Below are 26923 nucleotides of genomic sequence, written 5' to 3' on the forward strand. Positions count from 1 at the left end.
CGTCTGTTTCACTGTGGGAAGTGTTACGAACAGCTGATCGGATCGGCAAAGCCTGTTTCTGGAATATTATGTTTTTGTTCCTGCAAGAGCTTTTTATGCAATTTTTGCAAAGCTTTATGTGGAAGGAAACCGTGACCGAGGACAAGCTGATGGCATCAGATGTAAGTACAACTCCTCTGGTTTCATATGCAAAACAAATCATTGCGCTAGCTTACACGGTTCAGGTTCTACAGGGATTTAAAAATAGTTACACAACACAGAGCGTGCTGCTCTGACCGGCTTTAAAGGGTTAACAATGACTTTAAAAAATAATATAAAATAGTGTGCAACACCACTGAAGTTTTTTAACTCTCTTTTCAACCAGCGGCAGTCACTCTCCTCTCCAAATAACTCCTGCTTAGCTTTCCGAGCTTCCCTCGGGTCCTCTTAATCAGCGGTCTCCAACCTTTTTTGCGCCACGGACGGTTTATGCCCGACAATATTTTCACGGACCGGTGTTCCAGATCTACTGGCGTTTAGATCAACTGGCGTTGGTCGAACAGATGTGTGGCAGTCTTGCGTTTCAGGAGCTGCTACCGACAAACCAGCAAAAAAACGCCAAATGTGTCACCTGTGACACTTGTGAGGTTGTCTCAAACACACTCCGTCAGTCTTGATGCTGTTGAACAACAAAATGTTTAAAATGTGGCGAGTTTACCTGGTGATATCCTCATGCGCGACGCGATCGCGAAAACAGCAAACAAGTAACACCACGCCGATGTTGTTCACAGGACAGCAAGAGTAAACGATCGGGAGACTCTTGTCGTCGTTATCGTTCCACTCGCACGGTTTATTTCTCCGGTTTCAGCGTTTTTGCTTCACAACTAAAGCGAGCAGTTTACTTTGTGCACTAACATGGACTCGAGTCAACCAGCGCCACCTCTGGCCAAGTGCCACAGCCTACAGCCAGATCAACCTGTGACACACATCTGCACCACGTTTGATTTCGTTTCTTGCACATTTGTACCTTTCAATTGTGTCTGTTTGTGCGTCATGCAAATAAACCTTTGAAAAGAATGGAATGACACTAATATTTCACTAGTGTTGTAACATCGCATGTCGTTAGCGTAGTCTGTCTGCGTCTTTTCTCTGAGAAAAAACATGTTAGAGTTGGTTGTGATATACAGTCTGTATAAGTGTGGTCAATCTAATGAACATTTGTAAGGAGATGGCAGTTACTGTGAATGTACCGCAGGTGATTAGTAATAAACAGTCAGACAATGACTCTGACGATCTCATTCAATCTTGCAGACTGATTGCACCTTCTGTGGAAAGTGGTACCACACAGTGTGTGTGGACGTCCCCTGTGCAGAAGGCGACTACAAATGTTGTGGGTGCTAAATAAACAGAAAAAATTGATCCCTGTTGTCTTTGCTTACTGATTGTTTTTAGTGTTGACAATCCACATTGCTGGGATTGCATCTTTCAACATGTTTGTGGGTAGATTTGGATGTACCAGGGGTAAGTGCAGCCACTCAGCCTCTACTCAATGTGATCATAGCAGCAGGTGCAGATGTGTCACAAGTTAATCTAGTAGTGGCCTATGGTAGCAGTGGACTGACCTCCATTTGAAACTGCTCTAGGTGCTGTGTGATAGTGGATCTGCTACAAATTGAAGATCATAGACAAGTTGAAATGAAATGAACCCTTGTATTATGTTGAAGAACAAAAAAATGACATTGATTTTGTTGCGGGTCATTTTGACCCGTACTGTGTAAATCCACTCAGAATTGTTCAAAAACTGCAATAAAACAATAGCAACTTTATTTCCCATCAGATAAACATGTAGAACACAGACATACAACAGTTAGACTTTCCATAACTATTTTAGGAACAATTTGGTTTTTCGTTCTTACAAACACGTATTTTGAACTTGCCCAACGTTCTCAGTTTTTCAATGCTCAACATTTTCAATTTTGTCCACATGATGGACAGAATGTAACTGTGTGCTTTCTGCAGATGTACTTCTTGCATTTCTCACAATACGTGCTTGTTTTAAAACAGGAACCTTCCTAACTAAGATTTAAAACAAAAGATTGCGTCTCCTCCAGTCTCACAAACAGATGACAAACCAAGCGACACACCTGAGTCACTGACTTTATATATAACTACCAACTCTCCAGCCATGTTGATGGGTTGCCTATATTGGCTGGAAATATTAATTTCCAGAGAAAGGACACAGGCAGACGATGCTTACAGGATGTGATGTGACAACACTAATGAAATATTGATGTGTCATGTTTGTCCAAGGCGTATTTCATTGTCATGGAAAAAGAGAATATTAAAATCATGATGACCAATTTGGTGATTTTTATGACTTTGTGTATATAATTTGGAATTTTGTACAAATGTAGGCCAATAAGGAATATATGATATCATTTCATTCATTTCAAAGGTTTATTTGCATGATTCACAAACAGACACAATTGAAAGGTACAAATGTGCAAGAAACGAAATCAAACGTGGTGCAGATGTGTGTCACAGGTTGATCTGGCTGTAGGCTGTGGCACTTGGCCAGAGGTGGCGCTGGTTGACTCGAGTCCATGTTAGTGCACAAAGTAAACTGCTCGCTTTAGTTGTGAAGCAAAAACGCTGAAACCGGAGAAATAAACCGTGCGAGGGGAACGATAACGACGACAAGAGTCTCCCGATCGTTTACTCTTGCTGTCCTGTGAACAACATCGGCGTGGTGTTACTTGTTTGCTGTTTTCGCGATCGCGTCGCGCATGAGGATATCACCAGGTAAACTCGCCACATTTTAAACATTTTGTTGTTCAACAGCATCAAGACTGACGGAGTGTGTTTGAGACAACCTCACAAGTGTCACAGGTGACACATTTGGCATTTTTTTTGCTGGTTTGTCGGTAGCAGCTCCTGAAACGCAAGACTGCCGCACATCTGTTCGACCAACGCCAGTTGATCTAAACGCCAGTAGATCTGGAACACCGGCTCTTTGACGTGAACGACACAAGCCGTATCCTTATCACGAGCCGTCACGTGGGTTGTATTTTTTTTTCTTTCTCTCACCCTCTCTCTTGCACTTTTTTTCCGCTTCACCCTGCACGCGAGCCTTGTGCTTTACGCTGGGCAGAGTTGTGATGGGATTTCCGGCTCTTTCGGCTCCAAACCGGCTCTTCAGGTTGTTTTGTTGCTTTAATTAATTTATTATTAACAATAATATAAAATTATGCACAAAAGGAATTACTAATGTAAAAAAAAGTGGTTTTATTTATATATGTTTATATATAAATATATGCGGTGGCCCCTAGAGACAAAACACGTACAAACAAAACCACTTTTTTTTTTTTTACGTTAGTAATTCCTTTTGTGCATAATTTTATATTATTGTTAAATTAATTAACGCAACAAAACAACCTGAAGAGCCAGTTCGGAGCCGAAAGAGCCGGCTCTTTTTAGTGAGCCGAACCGAAAGAGCCGGATCTCTAAAAAGAGCCGGAAATCCCATCACTATTTCATATGCAAAAAAAATTATTGCGCTAGCTTACGTGGTTGCAGTGCTACCGGGATTTAAAAATAGTTATGCAAAACGGAGCGTGCCGTTCCGACCGGCTTTAAAGGGTTAATATGATTCATGCATTGCTTCTTTGTGTTAGAAATCTTCACTATAATAAAATTGCCTTTGAAACAATACAAATGCACACTTTTATGCAGTGTGTACTTAATCTGCAAAACTGCTCAACATTATGAAAAAAGATTCAGTTTAATTTGCTCAAAAAAGGCAGACACTGCAACATGATGTCGAGATGGGCTCATTTCAGGTTATCTGTCCAGGCTGTAGCCTTTTATGTGCATTTATGTACAGCAGCAAATAACTGTTCCAAAAACAGTGCACAATGTTTTTCACTCAACCCAACAAGAAGCCTTTTGTGGCCAAGACCAAAGTATGTGCAGCCAAATGAAAAAACAAAAACAGATATTTTTTTAAGTTGAACTTATTGAACTACCTTGGATTTGAGTTTTACAGTAACATATAAACACTGTGTACCTCAGCATGTCCGCAGCGGTGTGGTGAAATGCATGCATGGCTGCATGGGATGGGATGCAGCTCACTGGGCTGAGGTTGAGTGAGGCCACAGAGGCAGATCATCTTTTTTGGCTGCAAACTGGAAATACGAGAATATTTCATTACATTCTGCATTCTACTGTACAGGCCTGTTTCAAGTTTATCACGCGACGCTAGAATGGAAACATATTTGTTATCGACAGCTGCCTACGCTTGGGAGGAGAGCAACCTGAGAACACCTGGTGTCTGATGTACTTAAAGCCACACTTTTCTGGCTGAACTGGCGCTAAAAATCTATGGACTCATTCTGGCATTTAGTCATGGAAATGAAGAGTTTGTTTTATGGCTCACTCTTGTGGAGAAATGGCAGACGTGCAGTTGTGAAACATTCCCAGAATGGTTCAATGGGCATCATCATCTGTGCCTCACGCCAACTCTACAGAGCAGTTTAGCATTGCTCTGGTTTTGAGACCCACAGCCTGACACAGATGAATTAATAATAATAATAATAATAATAATAATAATAATAATAATAATAATAATAATAATAATAATGGATTGGATTTATATAGTGCTTTTCTAGGCACCCAAAGCGCTTTACAATACCACTATTCATTCACTCTCACATTCATACACTGGTGGAGGCAGCTACAGTTGTAGCCACAGCTACCCTGGGGCAGACTTAAACTAATTAAAACGCTTTTAAGCACTGTGTGACACGGGTAACCATGAATATCAAACTATTAATGAAAGATGGTGTATTAGCTGTTGGATGTTGTCAGAAAAGAGACAGGAATTCTGGAGTAGGTCGGATGAAGTAGCAGAGAGTGGTGATGGAAGCAGACTTCAGTGGACATGGAAGTGAAGGGAACAGAGGTGATAAGGTGGTGTTGGATAGGTGGGATGGAACAGAGGCAGCAGGAGAGGGAGGAACGTTGGGTTACATAAGAGGGGAGGAGGGTGGACACAGGTGGACTACAGCTTATGCAGAAGATGCAATCTGAAAGAGACAGGAGAATCCAAGGTGGTGTCAGGAGAATGCAACAAGGCAGCATCAGATGGTGGTCTGTAGGATGAAAGAAAGGTCAGTCAGGGAGATGACGAAAAAATACAGGAGTACTGAGAAGTGTGCAGCATGGAGAAGTCGCAGAGGAAAAGGCTTATAGCGAGTTACCGGTGAGACTGGACACTGAGCAACAAGAAAAGGACCAGAGAAGGAATATTCAGCAAATTAAGGTAATCAAGGACAAAAATGAAAACGTAGTGACAAATAAAGGGAGTGTGTTGAGAAAACAGCTGGAGCACATGAAGCTCATGAATGTAGAAAATGAGACAGAGACAAAGAAAGTCAGGAAGTGTCGAGGATTAGTGAGGAGGAAGTGGCGGCAGCTATGAATGGACTTTCAAGATCATCTTAGCTTATGAAAATATTGCGTCCCAGCAGTACTAGCTAGCTACCGTTTTTAGCTAGTGGGAGATCATTTCATCACTCATCTATGTGACTGCAGATTACTTAAGAAGTCACTTACATGAGTAACAAAACATTCTTCCCTTGGGAAAAGGTCCACAGGAACTTAACTTTTGGGAATATCCTTCCCTGAAAAGAATTTATTCAAAAAATTCAACATTCTTTAGATTTTTTCTTTCAGTTAGAGTTTCTCTTGCTTTACTTCCAGCCTTGGCGAGCTATCTGTCAATCATCAGGCAAAGATTATTGAGCCACGTGTTGTTTTTGGAAGTTTAAGACCAAAGCTGAGCTCAAGCAGTGAATTCACTTTAGATTGGAATTTATAAGATGAAAAAAAGATACCAGTTGAGCTGGATGAGGATGTACTTTGATGTCTGCTGAACGTGTAATTAAACAAGCTTAAACCTTAAAATTCAGTACGACTAGTGATTTGTTGATCTCTACATGTACAACACAATGCAAAATGAAAAAAAAAAAAACCCATTCATTTAGGTGAATAACTTAACTCTTCTTAAATATAACTAATGAAACGGCTTACACGGCGGTCTCTTCCTGTTTCAGAGTCTGTTCGTAACAGCGTGAACTGCAGCTTCTTGAGTTCATGACCTGGGTTGTGTTGGTTCACTTTTAACAGTATAGCTGTCAACCTACAGACGGCTCCTAACTTTAACCTGCTGTGCTCTTGCTGTTACTCTGAAAGTCGCAAACGTAGAAATTGTTTGTCTTTGTGCCAGCTGAGCATCCGTTTGGACCAGACAGTGGCTGAGCTGAAAAAGCAGTTCACGACAGTGGTGTAAATCACCTCATTAATATTTTGTAAATTGTTTTGTAAAGTTATGAGTGACTATTATATTGTTGGAGCGGGTGCTTTTATTTTGAAAGTCACAGAGCGACAAGGTGCCGTAAATCAAGTGGCGTAAACCATAAAGCAGAAGCGCGAGTTTTAATGCACAGAGAGGTGTGCTCTATGGTTAATGGACAGGAATGGGGAAAAGAACGGCTATTAAGGTGCAACACTGAGTCGAAAGCAGTTTCTTAGCACCTGGTTGATGAGGGAACAAGGTTTGTAACAAAGTTTGTCCTGTAGATATATATTCTGTTGTTTTACGGAGCATGTAGCTGCTGACCGCTACTAAGCATAAAGGCTAAGTTTTCACTAGTGATGGTGAGATGAAGCCTCATGATGAACTGAAGCTTTCCATCCAATTGGTCGACTCATGGTTCGAAGCATTGTGATGATTCATTTGCTCTACTGCGCCATCAAGTGGACAATTCAAGTGAAGCGGGCTCTTTGATTATAATGATGTGTAAACCTTATGTACATCTGGATAATGACACAAACTAGTGTTTGGTGCTTCACTTTTTAATAAACTAAAAGACAGAAATCAGATTATAGGATGTGTAGTGTTGTTTATTTATATTTTGGTGTTTATCATTTGTGATATTTATTACTGTGTGCATACTTTATTAGGAGAGACAAAATAAAAATAAAAAACATCTCTTCCTTGCTGGTTCCATCGAAGAAGAAATGCACAAGTAACTATGTAGCACGTACGTAATCCAATTCCACAACACGGTGTGATGGGGAATCAGCTGTTTTCCTGCCCATGTTATTTCGAATCTGGCGCGAACCGATGAACCAGTCCCTGAATCAGTCACGTGGTACGGACTGCCCGCGAGGCCTCGAACGTCACTGCATACGTAATCAAAGCAAGCCTCGATACGCGCTTCAGAAAAACGCCCCCGCGATTACCCGACGCACGATTCGAAGCTTCGACACACAGGACACATCACTAGTTTTCACCCACTAGAGGGTGCTAACGTACCTCATCATGTTTAGGCAGCGATGCAACGATTTCCCTGTTATATGCAATAATTTACAAGTTTTAGTGTTATTTGTTATGCAAGGTAAAGAGAATTAATTTGTGATTAATGAATAAGTCAAAAGGTTAAAGGTAACACACTGTTTGATTTACTAATAGTCTTTTATTCTGTGTGTTGTAGCTCTTACGGTGTGTTCACATACACGGCGGTTTAATAAAAGGATTGTGAACCATCAGTTTGAGAGACCATCTTTTCAACCGGGGATGCTACAAGTGGTCCAGCTGTCTACCAACAGCATGAGGCTCTACTACATCTAAAAAAAGAAGCACTTTAAGCACTGTGTGACACGGGTAACCATGAATATCAAACTATTAATGAAAGATGGTGTATTAGCTGTTGGATGTGTACAGCATAGAGAAGTCGCAGAGGAAAAGGCTTATAGCGAGTTACCGGTGAGACTGGACACTGAGCAACAAGAAGAACAAGAATTTCAGGAGGTTTGACAGCCTCCTGAAATTCTCTGCTAACACAGAGGAGATTCTCGGGAGGTGCCACCAACGGCTATACCTCCTTAGGAAACAGCTCCTTTGGAGTCAGCACACCCATCATGATGACTTTTTAACTATGTATTCCTGGAAAGCATCATGACTGTCTCCATTACCTGCTGGTTCCACTCCCTCAGCCTTCAGAACAGGAGCAGACTGCAGGACACTGCATGAGTGTGCTCAAAAATCATTGGCCTGCCTGTCAGAACTCTTGCACAGGTTTTCAGCCAACAGGTCCTTAGACAGGCAGCCAAAATTATCAATGACCCCTCTCGTATTCTTCGTCCCGCATTTCCTTATTTTTAACGTCATGCTGCTCTGTATCTTAATTGCCCCTTGGGGATAAATAAAGTCTCTCTGATTCTGATTCTGTAGTCAGGAGCGGCCATCTACCAGGTCCTGTTGGGGTTGAGGGTAAAAAGAAGAGGAAAAAAGGAGAGCAAAAATGAACATGCACGGGGTTCTTCCTTATCAAAACCTGACAACTAGATTTCCTGCAATACATGACCTCTGAAGGTTCAGCTGCAGATATAGCTGTTCTAGTATCAGCTAATGTAGAACACTCCTTTGTAATTGACATCATGCAGAGGCAAGGGTAGGAAACACTGTCAGGCACAAAAGCTTAGGCTACAGCAGTCTGAGCTTGAGCTTCTGGCTCAAAGGATCCATTTGTTTATGCTCTGATCACACCATTTAAAACTGACCAGGTTAAATATGCATATCCATCACTAATAGTAGATATATAAATGGGGAAATGCACAATAGGACCATTTTAAAACTAACATGAAGTATCATGTTTAAATAGAGTGACATAATGTTATATGTATATTGTGTAATATGATGGAGGGTTATTTGTGTGGTATTATATTGCATCTGTTATACTGTATATATAATGTCTTGTAAGTAAGGTAGGCTCAGGTTGTCTGTCTTAAGTGGGCATGAGTAGCTACTACAGAGCCAGACTGTAGAGGTCTGGTGAGCTGGCTTAATTTTAACGTTACATCCCCGATCCCAACTCAGTTGACTCCACTTGATGGCATTTATCACACAGCTTCCTCAATAAATAAAAATAGTGCACAGTGTCCAACTTTCATCACATATGCAGTTTCACACCCCATCCCTATAAAGACTTTTTGGTGTGCAAGCTTGAAACATGACATCTTTGTGTGTGTGCTGGTGCGCGCACGTGCACTGTCAGGTCTAAACCAGTGGGAAGATGTAGAGAAGCTGAACTTCTTCCCCAGGCTGGAGGAGGTGCGCCTGCAGGGCATTCCCTTACTGCAGGCCTACACCAATGCAGAGCGACGCAGCCTCATGATAGCGCAGTAAGTCTGTGACATTAGAGAGAAATGACATCCTACACAGCAAGTAGAGGACATTGATGAGAGCTTGAATAATCCACAGATCTGAGCTGTACTCTGACCTGCAGAAGGTCAATAAACAGATACCTGCACAATATGTCATCTCTCCTCTTCAGGCTTCCCTCAGTATCACTGCTAAACGGCAGTGCTGTGACTGACAGTGAGAGAGAGGACGCAGAGAGGTTCTTCATCCGTTACTACTTAGACTACCCTGAAGAGGAGCTGCCTTATAGGTACACCCACACCCTTGTTTACACTGTATGAGCAGTGGTATGAGTGTTGGTTTATGTGTGCTACAGTAAGTGCTGTTAAAACAGACGACACACCCTGCTCTCCTCCTCGATACCATTCCCTCGTAAACAAGTATGGCAAGCTTGAACCACTTGCTGAGATTGACCTCCGACCTCGCTGCCGTGCCCAGGTGGAGGTTCACTGTGAGGAAAAAGTAGAACAGGTCAGTGTGGCATTTAATAATCTGCTGTTCTGGAGAATCCTCGAATGAAAAATACCTTTTGGAAATTATAAAATCTTATAAAATGTAACCGTTGCTTTCTTTTCCTTCTCTACTACTCATACCACTGTGAATCACTTTAGTAAATGACTTATGCCTTTGTACTTTGCCCTTAGTGCCTAAGCACTTGACATTTAGAAGTAGATGAAATCTCTTAACACAGAGTTTACAAAACTCGGTGTTAAAAGTACTAGTACTCTAGTACTATAAAACAATTTTAATAGTTCAATCAGCACCAGTTTAACATTTTAAAATACCTTTGCTGTGAAGGACCCTGGAGATGATTTATTTTGCTTGGGTATACTTTATCAATGATGTAATCAGTGCACATGTTTGTTCAAGCCCACAAAAACTCAAAACAACAAAACCTTCAAAAAATACAGTTTTACATTTATTTGCAAATCCTAAATTTTCAAAAGATCGCACATATATTAGACACAATCGTAGTGAAATTTATATAAAAATATGCATTTTTGTCCCAAACACTGACATTTCAGTCATAGTTTACAGGTGCTTGAATCAGTATTTTTATATTACCAATAAACCCCACAGCTGCATGTAATGTAGAGGGAGTTGCTGATAGTGTTAGGGTCCCTGGGTCGTTGACCCAGTGTTTTGTGTTTTTGGTTTATTTTGTTATTTCATTATATTCTAGCTTTGCTTTATGGGTTTTAGGATTATTCTTAGTTTAGGGTCTCTGGGTGGGTTTGGTTAGAGTTTTAGTGTTCTGCTTTTCTGTCTGTGTTCCATAGTTGCTGTCTCCTCTGTCTGCTGTATCCCCACGTCCAGTCAGTGTCTGCCCTGGTCCCACGTCTCTGTTCCCTTTGTTATAATGCCTGCTTGTGAGTCTGTGTTTCCTGTTTTACTTTGAAAGTCCATGTCTGATGTTAATGTGTCTGGTTTTGCTTCCCCTTGTCTCGTCAGGCCTGATTTGCCCCAGCTGTGTTTCCCTCCTGTTACCCATTCCCTGATTGCTCCCTCTGTGTATTTAAGCCCTGTGTTTCTGTGTCGGGATCTATTCTCATTTATGCTGTGTGGTCCATCTGCCTGTTCATGTAAGTTTATTTGGATTTTTGTTACGTTTGCCACGTTTTGCCATCCAGCAATAAAAGCTGAGTTTTGAGTTACTTTCCGCCTCCGAGTGTCTGCACTTTGGGTCCTTCTACTTCCACTCCTGCCTGCACACAGCTGCTCCATGACAGAAGATCACGACCAGAACATGGACCCCGCAGACTCTTCAGCTTTTGAATTCAACGCTGAGATGGAGCGGATGATTAAGCTCCTGGACCGCATTGCTCAGGCCAACGATTTGAGGACCATGGCAGTTGGGCTAAGCGCTGTAGATGCCATCATTCGGAGCAACCCTCGGCTTACTCAGCTTTCTACGGACGCTGTGCTGGGCAGCTCCATAGCTGCCTGGAGGGAGCAGGCGAGCAGTGGTCCAGCTGTCTACCAACAGCATGAGGCTCTACAACATCGACAAGGGCAGTGCCTTCGGTCCAGAGGAAATGAAGTACAACACGCGAGCTCTCCAATCCTACAGCATCCAAGACGGTGACGAAATACTGGTGGTGCCCAAAACCAAGTGAACAGCTGATGACCTGCTGGCTGACGAGAGTGAATTGAAAAAATAATATTTTTCTGATTGGTTAACTGATACAGCAAAATAATAGGAAACTAGAACAGCAGCAGTGGCCCACTGAGAGAGGGCATACACAGAAATTATGAAAGCAATATGAGCACCATCAAGGAGACTAGACTAGTGGACTACAGATGGCTGCTGAGTGCCTCTGAAATATAAGTGAGCACTGGGAATGCAGCGGATCCTGTCTTTATTTAATTGAGCTTTCTCTGAGGGGGAACCACTAGAGCGAGCGCACAAACGTGTCACTCTTGAGAACGGGCTGAGAAGAGCATCTCGCAGTCAGCTAGCAGTTTCAGCGGAGTAGTGATGGGTCGTTCGCGAACGAAACGGCTCTTAGAGCCGGCTCCTTTGTTTTGTTTTGTTTTCTCTCTCTCTCTCTCTCTCTGAGCTACTGAGAGAGGGAGAGAGAGAGAGAGAGAGCAGGGACAACAACATCACATTAGAAAGGTATAGTAATCATCTACAACTATTTTCAGTTGCAGATGATAAAGGATTCAGAAAGTTTATTCATGCAGGTCCATATGACAGAGAATATGCATGTTCTTTTTGTTTTCATATTTTAATTTATATTTAATTGTGTTGTGGTTTGCAGTGTTTTGTGTTGTTTCACTTTAAATTTGTTTAAAAGGAAAAAGCTGAAAATTTAATTAGTTAAAAGTTGAAATGTGAATAGTTGATTTTTGTATTATATGATTTATTTATTACATTTTATGTGGAGTGAATAAAAAGTATATTTACGGTGGCCCCTACAGACAAAACACGTACAAACACAACAGCAGTGCTCCAGGATGCTAGGGGGCAGTGTTGAGCTTTTGTTACCTCGTGGCTACACAAGCCAGCAAGTACCAATGACCGGATTTGGTGTGTGGTAGTAACAGGTAAATGAACTTTTTTTAAAATTATTTGAATATATACGAGTGCCTGTGTATAAATACACAAACAACACACACATGCTTTCAATTGTGTAATTTAAGTGATCTAGTAGCTCTGCTTTGGAAGTTCAGTTCATGCTAGAAATGTGTTTTGGAGTTTGTACGTGTTTTGTCTCTAGGGGCCACCGTATATATTTATATATAAACATATATAAATAAAACCACTTTTTTTTTTTACGTTAGTAATTCCTTTTGTGCATAATTTTATATTATTGTTAATAATAAATAAATTAAAGCAACAAAACAACCTGAAGAGCCGGTTCGGAGCCGAAAGAGTCGGTTCTCTAAAAAGAGCCGGAAATCCCATCACTACAGCGGAGGGGAGGGCCGCTGCTGGACCAGCAAAGCTTCACTGCAGCTCTGTCTCTTAGCGCACGGCATGTACTATAGCACCTGCGTAGGCAAGTCTCCAACATCACTCGCTTGCCCACTTGTCGCAAAAGTTACACTGATTGGTAGTCAGACAGTACCACCAAGTGGAAAAGAACTGCTCTCATCACACACTGAGGCACAACACGAGGAAGAGCAGAGGAAGGCTCGCACCAAAAGCGCTAGTGATGGGATTTCCGGCTCTTCCTGACCTTGTACTTTCTCCTCACGTTCCCTCTTTGGACTGACAATCATACACAAATAGATTGTATTCAATTAGATGAAAAATTACATTAATATGAAAAAAATACTATTAAGATCACTAATGAAAAAGTCCTCTCAGTGTACTTTCAACCAAAAGGCAAATAACCAAACCACATGAACATCTAATAAAAGATAAATATTGAAACACTGATCCAACATTATCCTTTATTGATGGATCATTTGATTTTACACTTTTACCTGAATGTGGCTGCTTTTTTTAAAAAAAAAAACACTTCCTCATATCCATTATGAACCTGGCTGCCTCTCTGTACACACACACACACACACACACACCATATAGTGCTACATAGGGGGTATGCTGAAAATAGAGGGTGATAAACTGGGAAGGTGAAAACTAGTGAGTGAGTGACAAGGAAAAGGCAGTTTTCATACCGCTGTAGCTATAGTGGAGCAGACTAACAGCACTAATGTTTCTATTGTTCTCTGTTTCATATTGTGTTGAGTGAGCATGCCGTCAGCCTGACCAATAAGAGCCAAGAGTTGCAGTGATAGGCAGGCTGAACCAGCAAATAGCCAGAAACAACTGGCCAGTGCAGCACCGCCTCAGGTACCACGTACAGATTTTAACTGGCTTCTGACTTTGTGTGGTGTGGAGTATGCTAGATTTTATATAAATATGGATGAGATCAGCTGGGGATGAACAAAATCTCCTTCAGCAACTATTAAATAGCCAGAAGGGGCCAGACAGTCAATATATTAATTCAGCGTTCCTACAGAACAGACCGTAAAGCATTCCCAACACCAAAAGTCAAAACAATTATTTTAGCAGCTGATTTCTGTACCTTAAAAAACCCCAAACAAACATTTATTATAGCTCTATTATGTAGGAAATGTAGGAGACGCGGACACAAATACACAGAGGGTTACTGAGGGAAGTGGGAGCACACGGGGAACACAGGTGACACTGATAATCATAACGAGACACGGCAGGAGTAACACAACACTGACGCGAGACTATCAAAGTAAAACAGGAAGCACACAGAGACGCAGACATAGCGGGCTGGGAAAACATGGAATAAAACACAAGGAGGAGAAACGAGGCATGGGGACTGGCAGATACACAGAGGGGACACACAGGGGGTGAAGTCACGAGGGGAAATCAAATAAGCAACATCTTAACAGAACAACCGAGGGACCCTAAAACTGACGTCAAACAACAACAATACAAGACACCAAAAACCAGGTAGAAGTCCCGGGACCATGACATGCAGCTGGTTACATATGGTTAAAATGATTCAAATGCAGTAAGTGTGCACGTTTCTCATATCAATATAGTCCATAACTGGATTACTGTCTGTAGCCCACATGATTAAACACTTTACTTACACAAAACATGTGAGTTTAGATTGTATCTACTGTATAGTAAATTAATATGTAGCCCAATAAGTATAAAATCCAGAAAGCTACACAACAGGGGCGGTTCATTTACAAACACAGGTCTAACTTGAGTTTCACACAGTTTTTATTAGAAAACAATCAAATTGTTAAATGCTTAAAGTACACAAAATGTCAGAAATCTGCACCGTCATGAACACAAATTTAAAGCTAATTTTTCGTGATTTGTTGATTAACCCTCCGAGGTCTAAATCCCACGTTGTGCACATCAACATCACACATTTGTACAAATAAAGTTTATAACAAAGACCTGTTCAATATTAAGCTCTGGAAACAGCTTGTTGTTTTGTTGCCATAGCGATGCCTCCAGGGAAAAATTAGGGAGCAGAGCAAGAATGAGAGCATATTAGTGGATATATGCTTTGATAACTTTGCCTAACAACCATAAAGAAATGTTTTATATTTTGTGTGTTATTGAGCTTTAATCCTGCATGAAAGCCGAGATGAATCTCTTAGAGTAGAACTTTACAGGAACTATCAGAATAAATAAAAATAATAACACTTTGACTGCTTTAGTCTTTTAGATTCACTTCTGTCTGTTTTGTTTTGTCTCCATTTAAAAGATATCAAACTCGGAGCAAATGTAAAAAGAATCTCTGCACATTCCACAGTCTTTGCTGCTAAAGTGACATCACAGCATTTAAGCATGTTTTGAATGAAAACATCAGCATATGAACACAAAACTGAAGAGACACTGCAACCGTATGAAAGCAGACCACTATTTAGTGACATTTCGACGTTTCCCTGAGGATTAACTGCTCTGTAATTTACCAAGAACTCAAGTAAGCTCAAATTTCACTTTATAAACTTAAGAGCATTTACTTAAATATATAAAGCCTGATTTTCCTGCCTGCCAGGACAGTATTTATGTACTTTATATTGTGCAAGACTAGACTATATTTTCCATCATAGAGAGGATGATGTGGATCTATTATTCAGGAAAACAAATGTACATAAATGAGAAAATGTTCTTAATCATATCTCAGAGTGACAGAAGCTCTTTTTAACACGATTATTTCTGAGACTATTTTGTTCATTTAGGAAAATAGAGAAGACTTAAGTTTTGTTCTCAAACTATTAGAATTTCTGAGAACCTGAGGCTGCGTCCACATTTCTGAAAGCGCAGCTTTGTCTCTGCATTTGGGCCTTTCTTCCACACCTAAACAGCAGATTGAGTCACTGAAAGGTGAGATTTTTAAAAACGACGTTTTTGTGTTTAGGTGTGGACGAGGAAAACGGACATTTACTCAGGTAATGTCAAAAGTGTGCGCCGCTGTTGACGCTGTGGCCACGTTAGTGTTTACATGAGATCAGTTTCTACAATGGCAGCTGTAGACAACATACTGTGTCTGTTACTCTTAGTATCTGCAGTTTTGACACACTTACATATACACACACAGTTACTGTGCCTCCATTTAGAAACACAGAGGCATCAGACGTGGCTTCTACATTCAACACAGACGCTCTCCCAACCCAAATCCTGACGTCGGTTTGGAATAAATGTCATTTAAAAAAATGACATTTATGTATGCTGTATGCATTTTGTCCATTCCAAAGTTGTGAGTCTGTTCCAGCCAAAAAGCTGTCTTTAGTTATTAACATTTGAAACAATGAAGGCACATGAAAGTAACACAAAATTAACTGCTTTTCCAGAAAAAGACAAAAACTTCTCAGAAGTACGTAAGGTTTTATGAGGTTTTCCCACCCAGGCTTCTAGACTTCTGATTGGCCAACATTAAGATTTGGCGTGTTCTTGACAGCGTTTCACTTTGTTTTTAGCGTTTAGATGTGGAAGGAGATATTTTTTCAAAACTGCACATGTGGACTGGATTTATTTTTCTTTTTTAAACGAAAAAGGAAAACGTGCGTTTTCAAACATAGGCGTGTACGTTCGGACGCAGCCTGAAGTCATCACAAAAAAAGCAAATTCTCTGAACATTCTTAGTTGAGGTTTACTGATCATTGTTGTTTTGTGTTCCTTGTAGTCAAAATGAGTGCAAGTGGAGACGGACCACAAAATAACCAAAACGGTAAGCACATGTGCTCAGTCTTGAAATTGATGAAAAACTGATTTTCAGCAGATAGTTATGGATGTTAATTAAAAGATTTAATGATCTTGCAGGCCAACAGGTTAACCCACAAAGGTTTGCAAATGGAGATCAGCAACCTGCTAATGAACCAGTTAATGGAGGCTTCGTGAGCCTGTATCTCGCTCTCCGTGATATTCGTTGGTTTCTGCATGAGCTAATAGCTTCAGTACTGGAACAATTTGATGACCTCTACGGTAGCGATGACGATGACAATGACAACAATGTCAACGCTCAAAATATTAATGTGAGGGACAATAATGCCAATGCTGACAACAATGAACAGCACCAGGATCATAATGCTGTGGTTGTTGTTGGCATTGAAAATGAGGAGGCATTTGAAGACCGTGTGGATGTTCACCAGTACATCCCAGAAGAGGACCCTCAGCCAGGTGTTTCCAGGAGGAGGTCTAGAGAGATGGATGAGGAAGATTTGGAACCAAACAAAAGAATCAGATGGAGCGATGATGACTCTGACTTCTTCTCTGCTTCTGACACTGATAGCGAGGGCTGTCCTCATGCTGGTAATATTGCCGATGAGGACATCAATCAGCAGGTAACAGAAGAAGCACTGCAGCCTGGTGGATCCACGAAAAGGTCCAGAGAGGAAGATGTAGACGAAGAAGAGCGTAGTAGCAAAAAATCCAGGCTTGCAAACTCTGATTCGGGGACCAGTTCAGCTGTGTGCGATCACTCTGAGAGCAGCAGTGATGGACTTTTTGAAGATGCACACGAAGAGCTTGACAACCATGAAGCTGGAGGCTCGAGGAAGCGTTCCCGAGAGGACTTTGAGGAAGAAGAGGAATACTTGCCTGTTTGCAAACTTCGGAGGTGTTCAAATGAGTCCAGCAGCAGCAGTGATGAAGACTAACACTATTTCGACGGGTTTCTTCAGTATCCTTTTAGTAGGCTGATGGCCTACTCAGGTGACCCTGAATCCTCCATGCTGCAATAAGCTGGGCATACACTGTGCGATTTCTTTCAGTCGCGTTATTCAGCTCCTGCTCAAACTGTACGATTGACTCGCAGGGGTGAGAAGTTTGTGCCTCCATCGCTTGTGTCCCGATCACACGCCGCACCGCCGTTCTACTCCGTCTCTTCGCTCTCATTTCTGCGTTTGCGCGTGCGCGGTGTGAGACGCTGCAGTGACACCCTCAGGACGACCCACAGGATTTCAAGCAGGTTTGATTTTCTTACGATTTCTTACGACCAGCTCCTGATTGGTGATCGGGAGCTGGTCGTGAGGTTTTAATCGCTTCTCGTTACCCCGTTACCCTCGTTATGTAGACGATGCACGACACACGATCAAGGCCAAACTCGGGACGACCCCCAAAACGGTCGCACGACTGAAAAATCGGCTCGAAATGGGCCAAAAATCGCACAGTGTATGCCCAGCATTAGGCTGCCGGGGGATTCCCATGATGCACTGGGTGTTTCTTCTTCACCCACTATGTTTAACAGACCTCTCTGCACTGAATGGTACTTGTTATTAACCTCTGTCTCTCTTCCACAGCATGTCTTTATCCTGTTTTCCTTGCCCCTCCCCAACCGGTCGCAGCAGATGGCCGCCCCTCCCTGAGCCTGGTTCTGCCGGAGGTTTCTTCCTGTTAGAAGGGAGTTTTTCCTTCCCACTGTCGCCAAAGTGCTTGCTCATAGGGGGTCATATGATTGTTGGGGTTTTCTTTGTAAGTATATCTTACAATATAAAGCGCCTTCAGGTGACTGTTGCTGTCATTTGGCGCTCTATAAATAAAATTGAATTAAAAATTGAATAGATGTCACTGTGATGATTTCTTGCCTCCATAGAAAGCTTAGACCCAAATGCAGATTCAATGCACATGGTTAAACTATTTATGAGACTTTGTTTAAAGAGAGGGAATGGAGAACGTGGCTCGAGCTAGGAGTGTCAGCAGAGAGCAGGAACCAGAGGAAAAGCTATCGAGAGACTGAACACCTGGCTCCTGATGGGAACAATCCAACGGGAATTCTGCAACAGAGGGAGAAGAAGTTGCTGGACGGGTAAGGGAGTTTGAGGGTAGGATGAGTATGTTGGCAGAGGAGACCTAAACACAGGGAAAACAAGGTTAAACACAGGGAAGGAGCACGCCAGAACTGGAGCAGAGGGGAAGCCTAGTTACCACTGGAGATGGCAGAACAAACTGGCGAGGAGTAGCAGGCAGCGCTGGTTTAAGAAGCCCTCCTGCTGATTGTTTGCAGATGAGGCTCAGGTGAGATGCTGGAAACTCCACCTCTGAAGTGTGGACACAGTATCCCGATTCCAAGTGGAAAAGCCCCTCAGACACTTCCATGGTGCATGACAAGAAGGATGAGGAAGCATTCATGGTCCATCCATCCGTCCGTCAGCGTAATGCCTAAAAGTTTATTCAGATGTAAATATATTACATTTTTAAATAAAGATCGTCAGTGTTTTTAATGACGCTGCATTTCATTCATGTGTCTCTATTGGACAGTGTTGTAGAAGTCACAGAAGACAGGAATCAGTTCCAGCTTGGCCTGACGTTTGATCACTAGTGATGTGTGATACCACTGATTTCCTTTCCGATCCGATACCAAGTAAAATTCAGGGTGGTATCGACGATACTGATCCGATACTGTGTACAAAAACTTTACTCTTTTATTGTATCTCAAATTATAGCGTCATAATGATTACAGGACATCAGATTACTTGTTCTTATCACGTAATAATGCAGAGTTCATCATATAGAAATACAAACCTGAAGTTGTGCACTATGTGAACACCTTGCCTGCCTGCAGCACTAAAGGACTCCGTGAGAGACGTCTGTCTCGCCCTAGCAGCACCCGTCCTTCTCCTCCTCTTCAGTTCGCCTCAACATAAGCTCGTCATATTCTGTGATACTATTTACTTTGAGGTGTTTGACGAGGTTAGTGGTGTTGCCACAACACCTCATTTTCTTGCCACATGTATCGCAAACCACGTCTCGGCTGTTTGTGGATGTAAAATACGTGCGCACATGACTCCAGTTACGCTCAGCCATTGTTGTGAGTGCGCACGCCACAGGCTGCCACACATTTATACAGCCGTATTTCACACATGACTATAAAAGGCGGAAGAGGGAGTAGTTCTTTCCAATGTAGACAATCTGAATGATAGTTTCTTTCCACTGTGTTCCTGTTAATGAAAAACTACAATTTCACCCAAAATGATTAAAATATCAATATTTTAATGTGGAAACCTTCTGTTTCCACATCTGGACTTTCTGTTGCTGCCCACGCAGGTGAAACTTTCTTTGAAGTGGCTCATTGAAGTTGTAATTGATAATCAATTCCCACACAATGTGAGAATCCAATCAATTTGTTTATCAGGGGAAAGGTGTGATTTTTTTAGGACACTGGAGCCTAACATTAACCGGTTTAATCTTAGCTTATTTCCATAAGAAGAAAAACATACTGAGAAAAAGATCACCAAAATATACATGTACAAATGTGAAATGGTCATATGTAGTGTGAAAGAGCTATTTGACATCTTTAAATTCAAAGTAATGTATAAATCCACTTACATAAAACGTGAAAAGGCGCAGCAGCGATGCCCATCTCAGCCAGTGTATGATGGTGGGGCAAGATGGCAGCTTCCACAACATGACGCCAGCTCCTATGTATTTTTAGTAGATAAATGATACGTTTATGTATCAATTTGCTGGAAGATGTAATTACACCTTAATTATGTAATTAGAAGCAAAAATGATTTTTTTTAATCAAATCACCTCAAAAAATTACTGTACTTACTAGGGCTGCTCAATTAATCGAATTTTAATCACGATTACGATCTGGGCTTTCAACGATCATTAAAAATGACCGAGCCGATTATTAGCCCCTCCCTCATTTATCCGCGACACCTTAAAGGCCGGTCCGTGAAAATATTGTCAGGCATAAACCGTCCGTGGCACAAAAAAGGTTGGAGACCGCTGATTAAGAGGACCCGAGGGAAGCTCGGAAAGCTAAGCAGGAGTTATTTGGAGAGGAGAGTGACTGCCGCTGGTTGAAAAGAGAGGTAAAAAAGAAACTTCAGTGGTGTTGCACACTATTTTATATTATTTTTTAAAGTCATTGTTAACCCTTTAAAGCCGGTCAGAGCAGCACGCTCCGTGTTGTGTAACTATTGTTAAATCCCTGTAGAACCTGAACCGTGTAAGCTAGCGCAATAATTTGTTTTGCATATGAAACCGGAGGAGTTGTACTTACATCTGATGCCATCAGCTTGTCCTCGGTCACGGTTTCCTTCCACATATAGCTTTGCAAAAACTGCATAAAAAGCTCTTGCAGGAACAAAAACATAATATTCCAGAAACACGCTTTGCCGATCCGATCAGCTGTTCGTAACACTTCCCACAGTGAAACAGATGTCAGCGCGAACGATCGCATGTCCGCCATTTCCTGCCTGAAACCGGAAGTGACGTCATTTTCGCGGAAATTGTAGTTTTTTACTTGTAGGCCTTAAAAGCCTATACTGCTCATGTTTGACTTTTCTGAATAGTTGCTGGGATGCTTAGAACTCGAATTGCACTGCTGAAAATAGTTTATTTTGATGCACCTGCTGTTTTCTTTGCAAATTTGCATCATAGGATTGTTTTTTCGTTTTTCCTGCAGTATATAAAAATTGGTGTATCTCCAAAATAAAACTATGAAGACACTCAAAATAAATTTCCTGTGGTGGGAAACTATTTTTTGCAACTTTTTTGTATTTAAAGTTTTGAGGGATAAACCTCTTAAATTTCTCCAAGTAGAAATACATGTAAAAAAACAAAAAAACAAAAACGATTTTCAATTTTTTTGTAGTTTATTGCACTTTTTTGCAATTTATGTAGTTACTATGGACTTAATGCATACATATTATTAAAATATGGGCTATAACAGTTGCATAGCAAATTGAAATGCTCCCACAAACGGCACTACAACATGTAAAAAAATAATATAAGCTCTGGCGGACTTGGTTCTATAGTAGGTCTTAAAGGGTTAAATAAATATCGTCAAATAATCGCAATCTCAATTTCAGTGAAAATAATCGTGATTATCATTTTTGCCATAATCGAGCAGACCTAGTACTTACTTTCTAAATTATTCTTTACCTCTAAAAGGGGCGGCTGTGGCTCAGGAGGTGGAGCAGGTCATCTACTAATCAGATGGTTTTTGGGTCGATCCCTGGCTGCTCCAGACTGCATGCTAACTGTCCTTGGGCAAGACATTAACCCCAAGTCACTCTCTGATGCATTCATCAGAGTATGAACGTGTGTGAATGTTAGATAGAAAGCACAGAAAAAGGGCTTCTATGAACAGGTGTGAATGAGGCAACCTGTATAGAGCGCTTTGAATGTTCAGGTAGAGTAGAAAAGCACTGTAAAAATGTCTCTGTGTTGATTTCTTTTGGACCTCAAACATTACTCACCTTGTTGCAGGTTTCTTTATTAATGCTGAAAACCCAGAATGGAAACTGACCTTACTGCTTCCTTCCTTTCCAAACTATTGCGGCTCCTCCAACCAACGGCCGCGGCAGGCTAAACATGAGGACGCAGATGACGCGCAACAGTAAACACATGAGATACACCTCTGTACTTATTCTGCCCTCACTAGGGTGTGAAGCTGGTTTCTAGCTTGGCAGATAGCTAACAGGTCCACAATAAACATCCAGGAGTCAGCGGATACGTTTTAGATGTTTACTGTTGAAGCACTGTAAAACTGGTACAGAAACAAAAATAAAATATTACATTTCTGCTGTAATTACATTTTCTTTACAACATCAAACATTAAGCCATGCACTACAATGTATATAACACATAAACACAAGCTTATCCAAACCCTTTCACTGGTTATTAGCGATTAGCTTAATGCTAACATTACATGGGAAATCCCATAGACGGGCTAACGTGTTAGCATCGCGGCCGTTTTTCCTCACAAAAGAAAGTTTTCCACACAAACCTCTAAACTGCTACACAAAACTATCGCGGGAAAGCTTACAAAACAGATAGCAACTACTTACAGGCATGTGCTCTCTCAGGCTCAGCAAGAAAAAGTAAACAAAAAGTGGAACAGACAACAGTTTGGCTATCCACAGGTTTCTGTAAGAGCGTACGTAGGCTGCCATGACAGACCACTACTTCCGTTGTCCGGTTTTATACTTCCGGTTACTCAAAGCGAGACCCAGCGTTCAGTCGTTGCTAACAACAAAATCAGTTACTTTGTGCGGTAATAAGTGGCTTTACCTGTTCGAAGATGAGCTCGGGTTCAACGTGTGCTGTCGTCGGCTGCCACAATAATTCAAGAAAACTGAAAAACGCATTAGAAACATTTTGCCTTGAGCATCAACAACTTAGAAAGGCCTGTCCGTGCCCACCGCCCTACGCACTGCACTCTATGCCGCGGAACTGCGGTAAAGTGAGCCGTCATTTGTGAGCCGCGGTCAAGCCAGCCGCCTCCTATCCGCCGCATGAATTCCCTTGCGCTTTTACACCAGTCTTTACGGTAGCGTCTTTTCGCTTTATATCCTGATTGAAAGACTAGACTCGCGCGCGCGTGAACAGTCACACGCACGCGCGCACACAAATTACAATGGAACAGCCCAATACAGCCATCGTGACATTCTGGTTGCATATTCAAAAATTCATTAAAAATCATTCTTAAAAGTTGATGCCAAGCTTTCAACACAATCCTCTTCTCGGACACCTACTTTACCTCTGGGCCAGTTTTTACCCAGATTTACTGTAATATTACTCAGAAATCACAGTAAACTCATATTCAGTGCAATACAGTCAATGCACTACAATTATGTTTATTTCAAAAATTCATGAAAAGTCATCCTGAATAGTTGAGGTCCAACTTTCAACACATCCCTTCTCTGGGACACCTACTGTACCTGTGTGCCAATTTTCATCCAGATTTACTGTAGAATTCCTCAGAAATTAAAGGGTACTTGTATCCAATGCAGTCAGCCAATACAATTTAATTATGTCAATTTTCAAAGATTCATGAAAAATCATCCTGAGTAGTTGATGTACAACTTTCAACACATCCCCCCTCTGGGACACCTACTGTACCTGTGTGCCAAATTTCATCCAGATTTACTGTAGAATTCCTCAGAAATTAATGGAAACATTTATTCAATCTAATACAGTCAGTACAATAGAATTATGTCAATTTTCAAAGATTCATGAAAAATCATCCTGAGTAGTTGATGTACAACTTTCAACACATCCCTCCTCTAGGACACCTACTGTACCTGTGTGCCAAGTTTCATCCAGATTTACTGTAGAATTCCTCAGAAATTAATGGACATTTATATGCAATTCAATACAGCCAATACACTACAATTATGGAAATTTCAGAAATTCATTAAAAATCATCCTGAGTAGTTGAGGTCCAACTTTCAACACATCCCTCCTCCGGGAAACCTGCTGTACGTCTGGGCCAAGTTTCAGCCAGATTTACTGTAATATTCTTCAGAAATTGCAGGGAATTTATGTTCAGTGCAAGAAAGGCTGAAAGACAACCACCACTGAACAAGACACACAAGCTGAAATGTCAAGACTGGGCCAAGAAATATCTCAAGACTGGTTTTTGTAAGGTTTTATGGACTGATGAAATGAGAGTGAGTCTTGATGGGCCAGATGGATGGGCCCGTGGCTGGATTGGTAAAGGGCAGATAGCTCCAGTCTGACTCAGACGCCAGCAAGGTGGAGGTGGAGTACTGGTTTGGGCTGGTATCATTAAAGATGAACTTGTGGGGCCTTTTCGGGTTGAGGATGGAGTCAAGCTCAACTCCCAGTCCTACTGCCAGTTTCTGGAAGACACCTTCTTCAAGCAGTGGTACAGGAAGAAGTCTGCATCCTTCAAGAAAAACATGATTTTCATGCAGGACAATGCTCCATCACACGCGTCCAAGTACTCCACAGCGTGGCTGCAAGAAAGGGTATAAAAGAAGAAAAACTAATGACATGGCCTCCTTGTTCACCTGATCTGAACCCCATTGAGAACCTGTGGTCCATCATCAAATGTGAGATTTACAAGGAGGGAAAACAGTACACCTCTCTGAACAGTGTCTGGGAGGCTGTGGTTGCTGCTGCACGCAATGTTGATGGTGAACAGATCAAAACACTGACAGAATCCATGGATGGCAGGCTTTTGAGTGTCCTTGCAAAGAAAGGTGGCTATATTGGTCGCTGATTTGTTGTTGTTTTGTTTTTGAATGTCGGCGAGGATTCCGCACGGCACTCCCCTCCATTCACCTCGCGAATCTCCGCTCTCTTCCAAACAAAGTCGACGAATTACTGCTCTTAAACCGGACTAACAAGGACTTTGCACGCTCTGCTGCCCTCTGCTTCACTGAAACCTGGCTCAGTGAGCGAGTCCCAGACGCTGTCTTAAATCTGCCGGGCTTCCAACTTCACCGGGTGGACCGCGAAACAGAGCTCTCAGGGAAAACAAAGGGTGGTGGAGTCTGCTTCTACATTAATGAAGGTTGGTGTACTGATGTCACAGTGTTACAGAAACACTGCAGCCCACACTTGGAAAGTTTTCTCATCAACTGTAAACCTTTTTATTCACCGCGGGAGTTTTCTTCCTTCATGCTGGTCAGAGTTTACATCCCTCCACAGGCCAACGCGAACAACGCACTGTGCGAGCTGGCTGACCAGATTACTACCCTGGAGAGGAAATTCCCGGATTCCTTTACAATTATTCTTGGGGATTTTAACAGAGCAAACCTAAACCACGAACTCCCTAAATACAGACAGCATATAGACTGCCCCACCAGGGACAACATCATACTGGATCACTGCTACACCACTCTAAAAGATGCCTATCGCTCTGTGCCCCGGGCAGCTTTGGGACATTCTGATCACTGCATGGTCCATCTTATTCCAGTTTATAGGCAAAAACTCAAACGTGCCAAGCCTGTAGTCAAAACTGTGAAGAAGTGGACTAACGCAGCAAAGCAGGAACTGCAGGACTGTTTTGACTCCACTGATTGGACTGTTTTTGAAGCTGCATCTGAGAACCTAGACGAGCTCACGGACACTGTGACATCATACATCAGTTTCTGTGAAGACGTGTGTGTGCCAACAAAGACCTTTTGCACATACAACAACAATAAACCATGGTTCACTCCTAAACTCCAACATCTTCGTAAGGCCAAGGAGGACGCCTACAGAAGTGGTGACAGGGCCCTGTACAAGCAAGCCAGGAACACACTGACCAAGGAGATCAAAGCAGCTAAAAGGATCTACTCCCAGAAGCTGGAAGAACGGCTCTCAGCCAACGACCCTGCGTCAGTGTGGAGGGGCCTGCAGGAAATCACCAGCTAAAGACGCCCCCCACCCACTATTGAAGCAAACAAAGACCTGGCCAACGAGTTAAACACTTTCTACTGCAGGTTTGAGACGGACAGACTCCCACGCCCCACCCTCCCCTCCCCAGGGACATTGCTTCAGACATTGACCCCCAACACACCTTCCACCTCTCCCCCCTTCACCCTGCCCCTCCCCAATCAAGACTCAACGACCACCCCCACCCTCCCCAATCCAGACTCAACGACCACCACCACCCTCTCCAACCCAGACTCAACGACCTCCACCACACCTCTCACCCCCCTTTCCTCCTCCCTGAAACTAAGAATACACACTCAGGATGTGAGCCGACTATTACAGAAACAGAAGCCCAGGAAAGCCCCCGGACCAGATGGCGTCTCACCCTCCTGCCTCAAAACCTGTGCTGAACAGCTGGCTCCCATCTTTACTCGCATCTTCAACAGATCCCTGGAGCTGTGTGAAGTTCCCTCCTGCTTCAAACGCTCCACCATCATCCCTGTTCCCAAGAAACCCACCATCACAGGACTGGATGACTACAGACCTGTCGCCTTGACGTCTGTGGTCATGAAATCCTTCGAACGACTGGTGTTAGCCCATCTGAAAGACATTACAGGCCACCAGCTGGACCCTCTGCAGTTTGCCTACCGGGCAAACAGGTCGGTGGATGATGCAGTGAACACGGGGCTGCATTACATCCTGCAACACCTTGACCGCCCGGGAACTTATGCCAGGGTCCTGTTTGTGGACTTTAGTTCGGCTTTTAACACCATTGTGCCTGAACTTCTTTCCTCCAAACTCTCCCAGCTCAGCGTGTCACCAGCTACCTGTCAGTGGATCACCAGCTTCCTGACAGACAGAAAGCAACAAGTGAGGCTGGGGGAGATCACCTCTGAAACCCGGTCCCTCAGTATTGGTGCCCCTCAAGGATGTGTCCTCTCACCACTACTGTTCTCCCTCTACACTAACGACTGCACCTCCAATAACTCTGCTGTCAAACTCCTAAAGTTTGCAGATGACACCACTGTCATTGGCCTCATTCAAGATGGTGATGAGTCTGCATACCGGCAGGAAGTTGAGCGGCTGGTACTCTGGTGCAGTCAGCA

The 26923-nt window shown here is 42.4% G+C and overlaps 2 protein-coding genes and 1 long non-coding RNA gene across 18 annotated transcripts; 2 read left to right on the forward strand and 1 right to left on the reverse strand.

Annotated features, from left to right (window-relative positions):
• Window positions 1-18333, forward strand: LOC147313849 (uncharacterized). Of its 8 annotated transcripts, none has more exons than XM_086260547.1 (8): window positions 1-161; window positions 7536-7705; window positions 9099-9225; window positions 9378-9494; window positions 9561-9715; window positions 13447-13550; window positions 16384-16428; window positions 16521-18333. In XM_086260547.1, the coding sequence occupies exons 7-8, from the start codon at window positions 16389-16391 to the stop codon at window positions 17354-17356; spliced, it is 876 nt and encodes a 291-aa protein (XP_086116673.1). In that variant the 5' UTR covers window positions 1-161; window positions 7536-7705; window positions 9099-9225; window positions 9378-9494; window positions 9561-9715; window positions 13447-13550; window positions 16384-16388; the 3' UTR covers window positions 17357-18333. The 8 variants fall into 8 exon arrangements, with proteins under 8 accessions (XP_086116673.1, XP_086116671.1, XP_086116672.1 ...); XM_086260545.1 differs by having other exon boundaries at window positions 9579-9715; XM_086260546.1 differs by lacking the exon at window positions 13447-13550 and having other exon boundaries at window positions 9579-9715.
• Window positions 11788-22937, reverse strand: LOC147313850 (uncharacterized). Of its 9 annotated transcripts, XR_015124572.1 has the most exons (6): window positions 22499-22714; window positions 21908-22016; window positions 21591-21693; window positions 20025-20116; window positions 18624-18857; window positions 11788-18548 (listed from the first exon to the last, which is right to left on the reverse strand). It is a non-coding gene; the product is annotated as an uncharacterized LOC147313850 (long non-coding RNA). The 9 variants fall into 9 exon arrangements; XR_015124574.1 differs by lacking the exon at window positions 22499-22714 and adding an exon at window positions 22722-22937 and having other exon boundaries at window positions 21591-22016; XR_015124570.1 differs by having other exon boundaries at window positions 21591-22016.
• A 2142-nt stretch (window positions 22938-25079) lies between these two features.
• On the forward strand, window positions 25080-25817 carry LOC147313851 (uncharacterized). The gene has a single exon (XM_086262685.1). It carries the CDS (start codon window positions 25080-25082, stop codon window positions 25815-25817), a length of 738 nt encoding a protein of 245 aa, XP_086118811.1.
• Window positions 25818-26923: the final 1106 nt, after the last annotated feature.

The sequence above is a fragment of the Aulonocara sp. 'chitande type north' Nkhata Bay genome, linkage group LG14 (assembly GCF_057382095.1).
Source record: "Aulonocara sp. 'chitande type north' Nkhata Bay isolate Kocher_YH1m ecotype deep benthic linkage group LG14, A_spYH_male_GT1.1, whole genome shotgun sequence".
Lineage (NCBI taxonomy): Eukaryota > Metazoa > Chordata > Actinopteri > Cichliformes > Cichlidae > Aulonocara > Aulonocara sp. 'chitande type north' Nkhata Bay.

Bases quoted from the DNA above. Each gene is read 5' to 3' on its own strand.
- LOC147313849 (XM_086260547.1), top strand. From the start codon at position 16,389: ATGAGTGCAAGTGGAGACGGACCACAAAATAACCAAAACG. The intron at 16,429-16,520 runs GTAAGCACATGT...ATGATCTTGCAG, and splicing joins ACCACAAAATAACCAAAACG to GCCAACAGGTTAACCCACAA.
- LOC147313851 (XM_086262685.1), top strand. From the start codon at position 25,080: ATGCTGGTCAGAGTTTACATCCCTCCACAGGCCAACGCGAACAACGCA.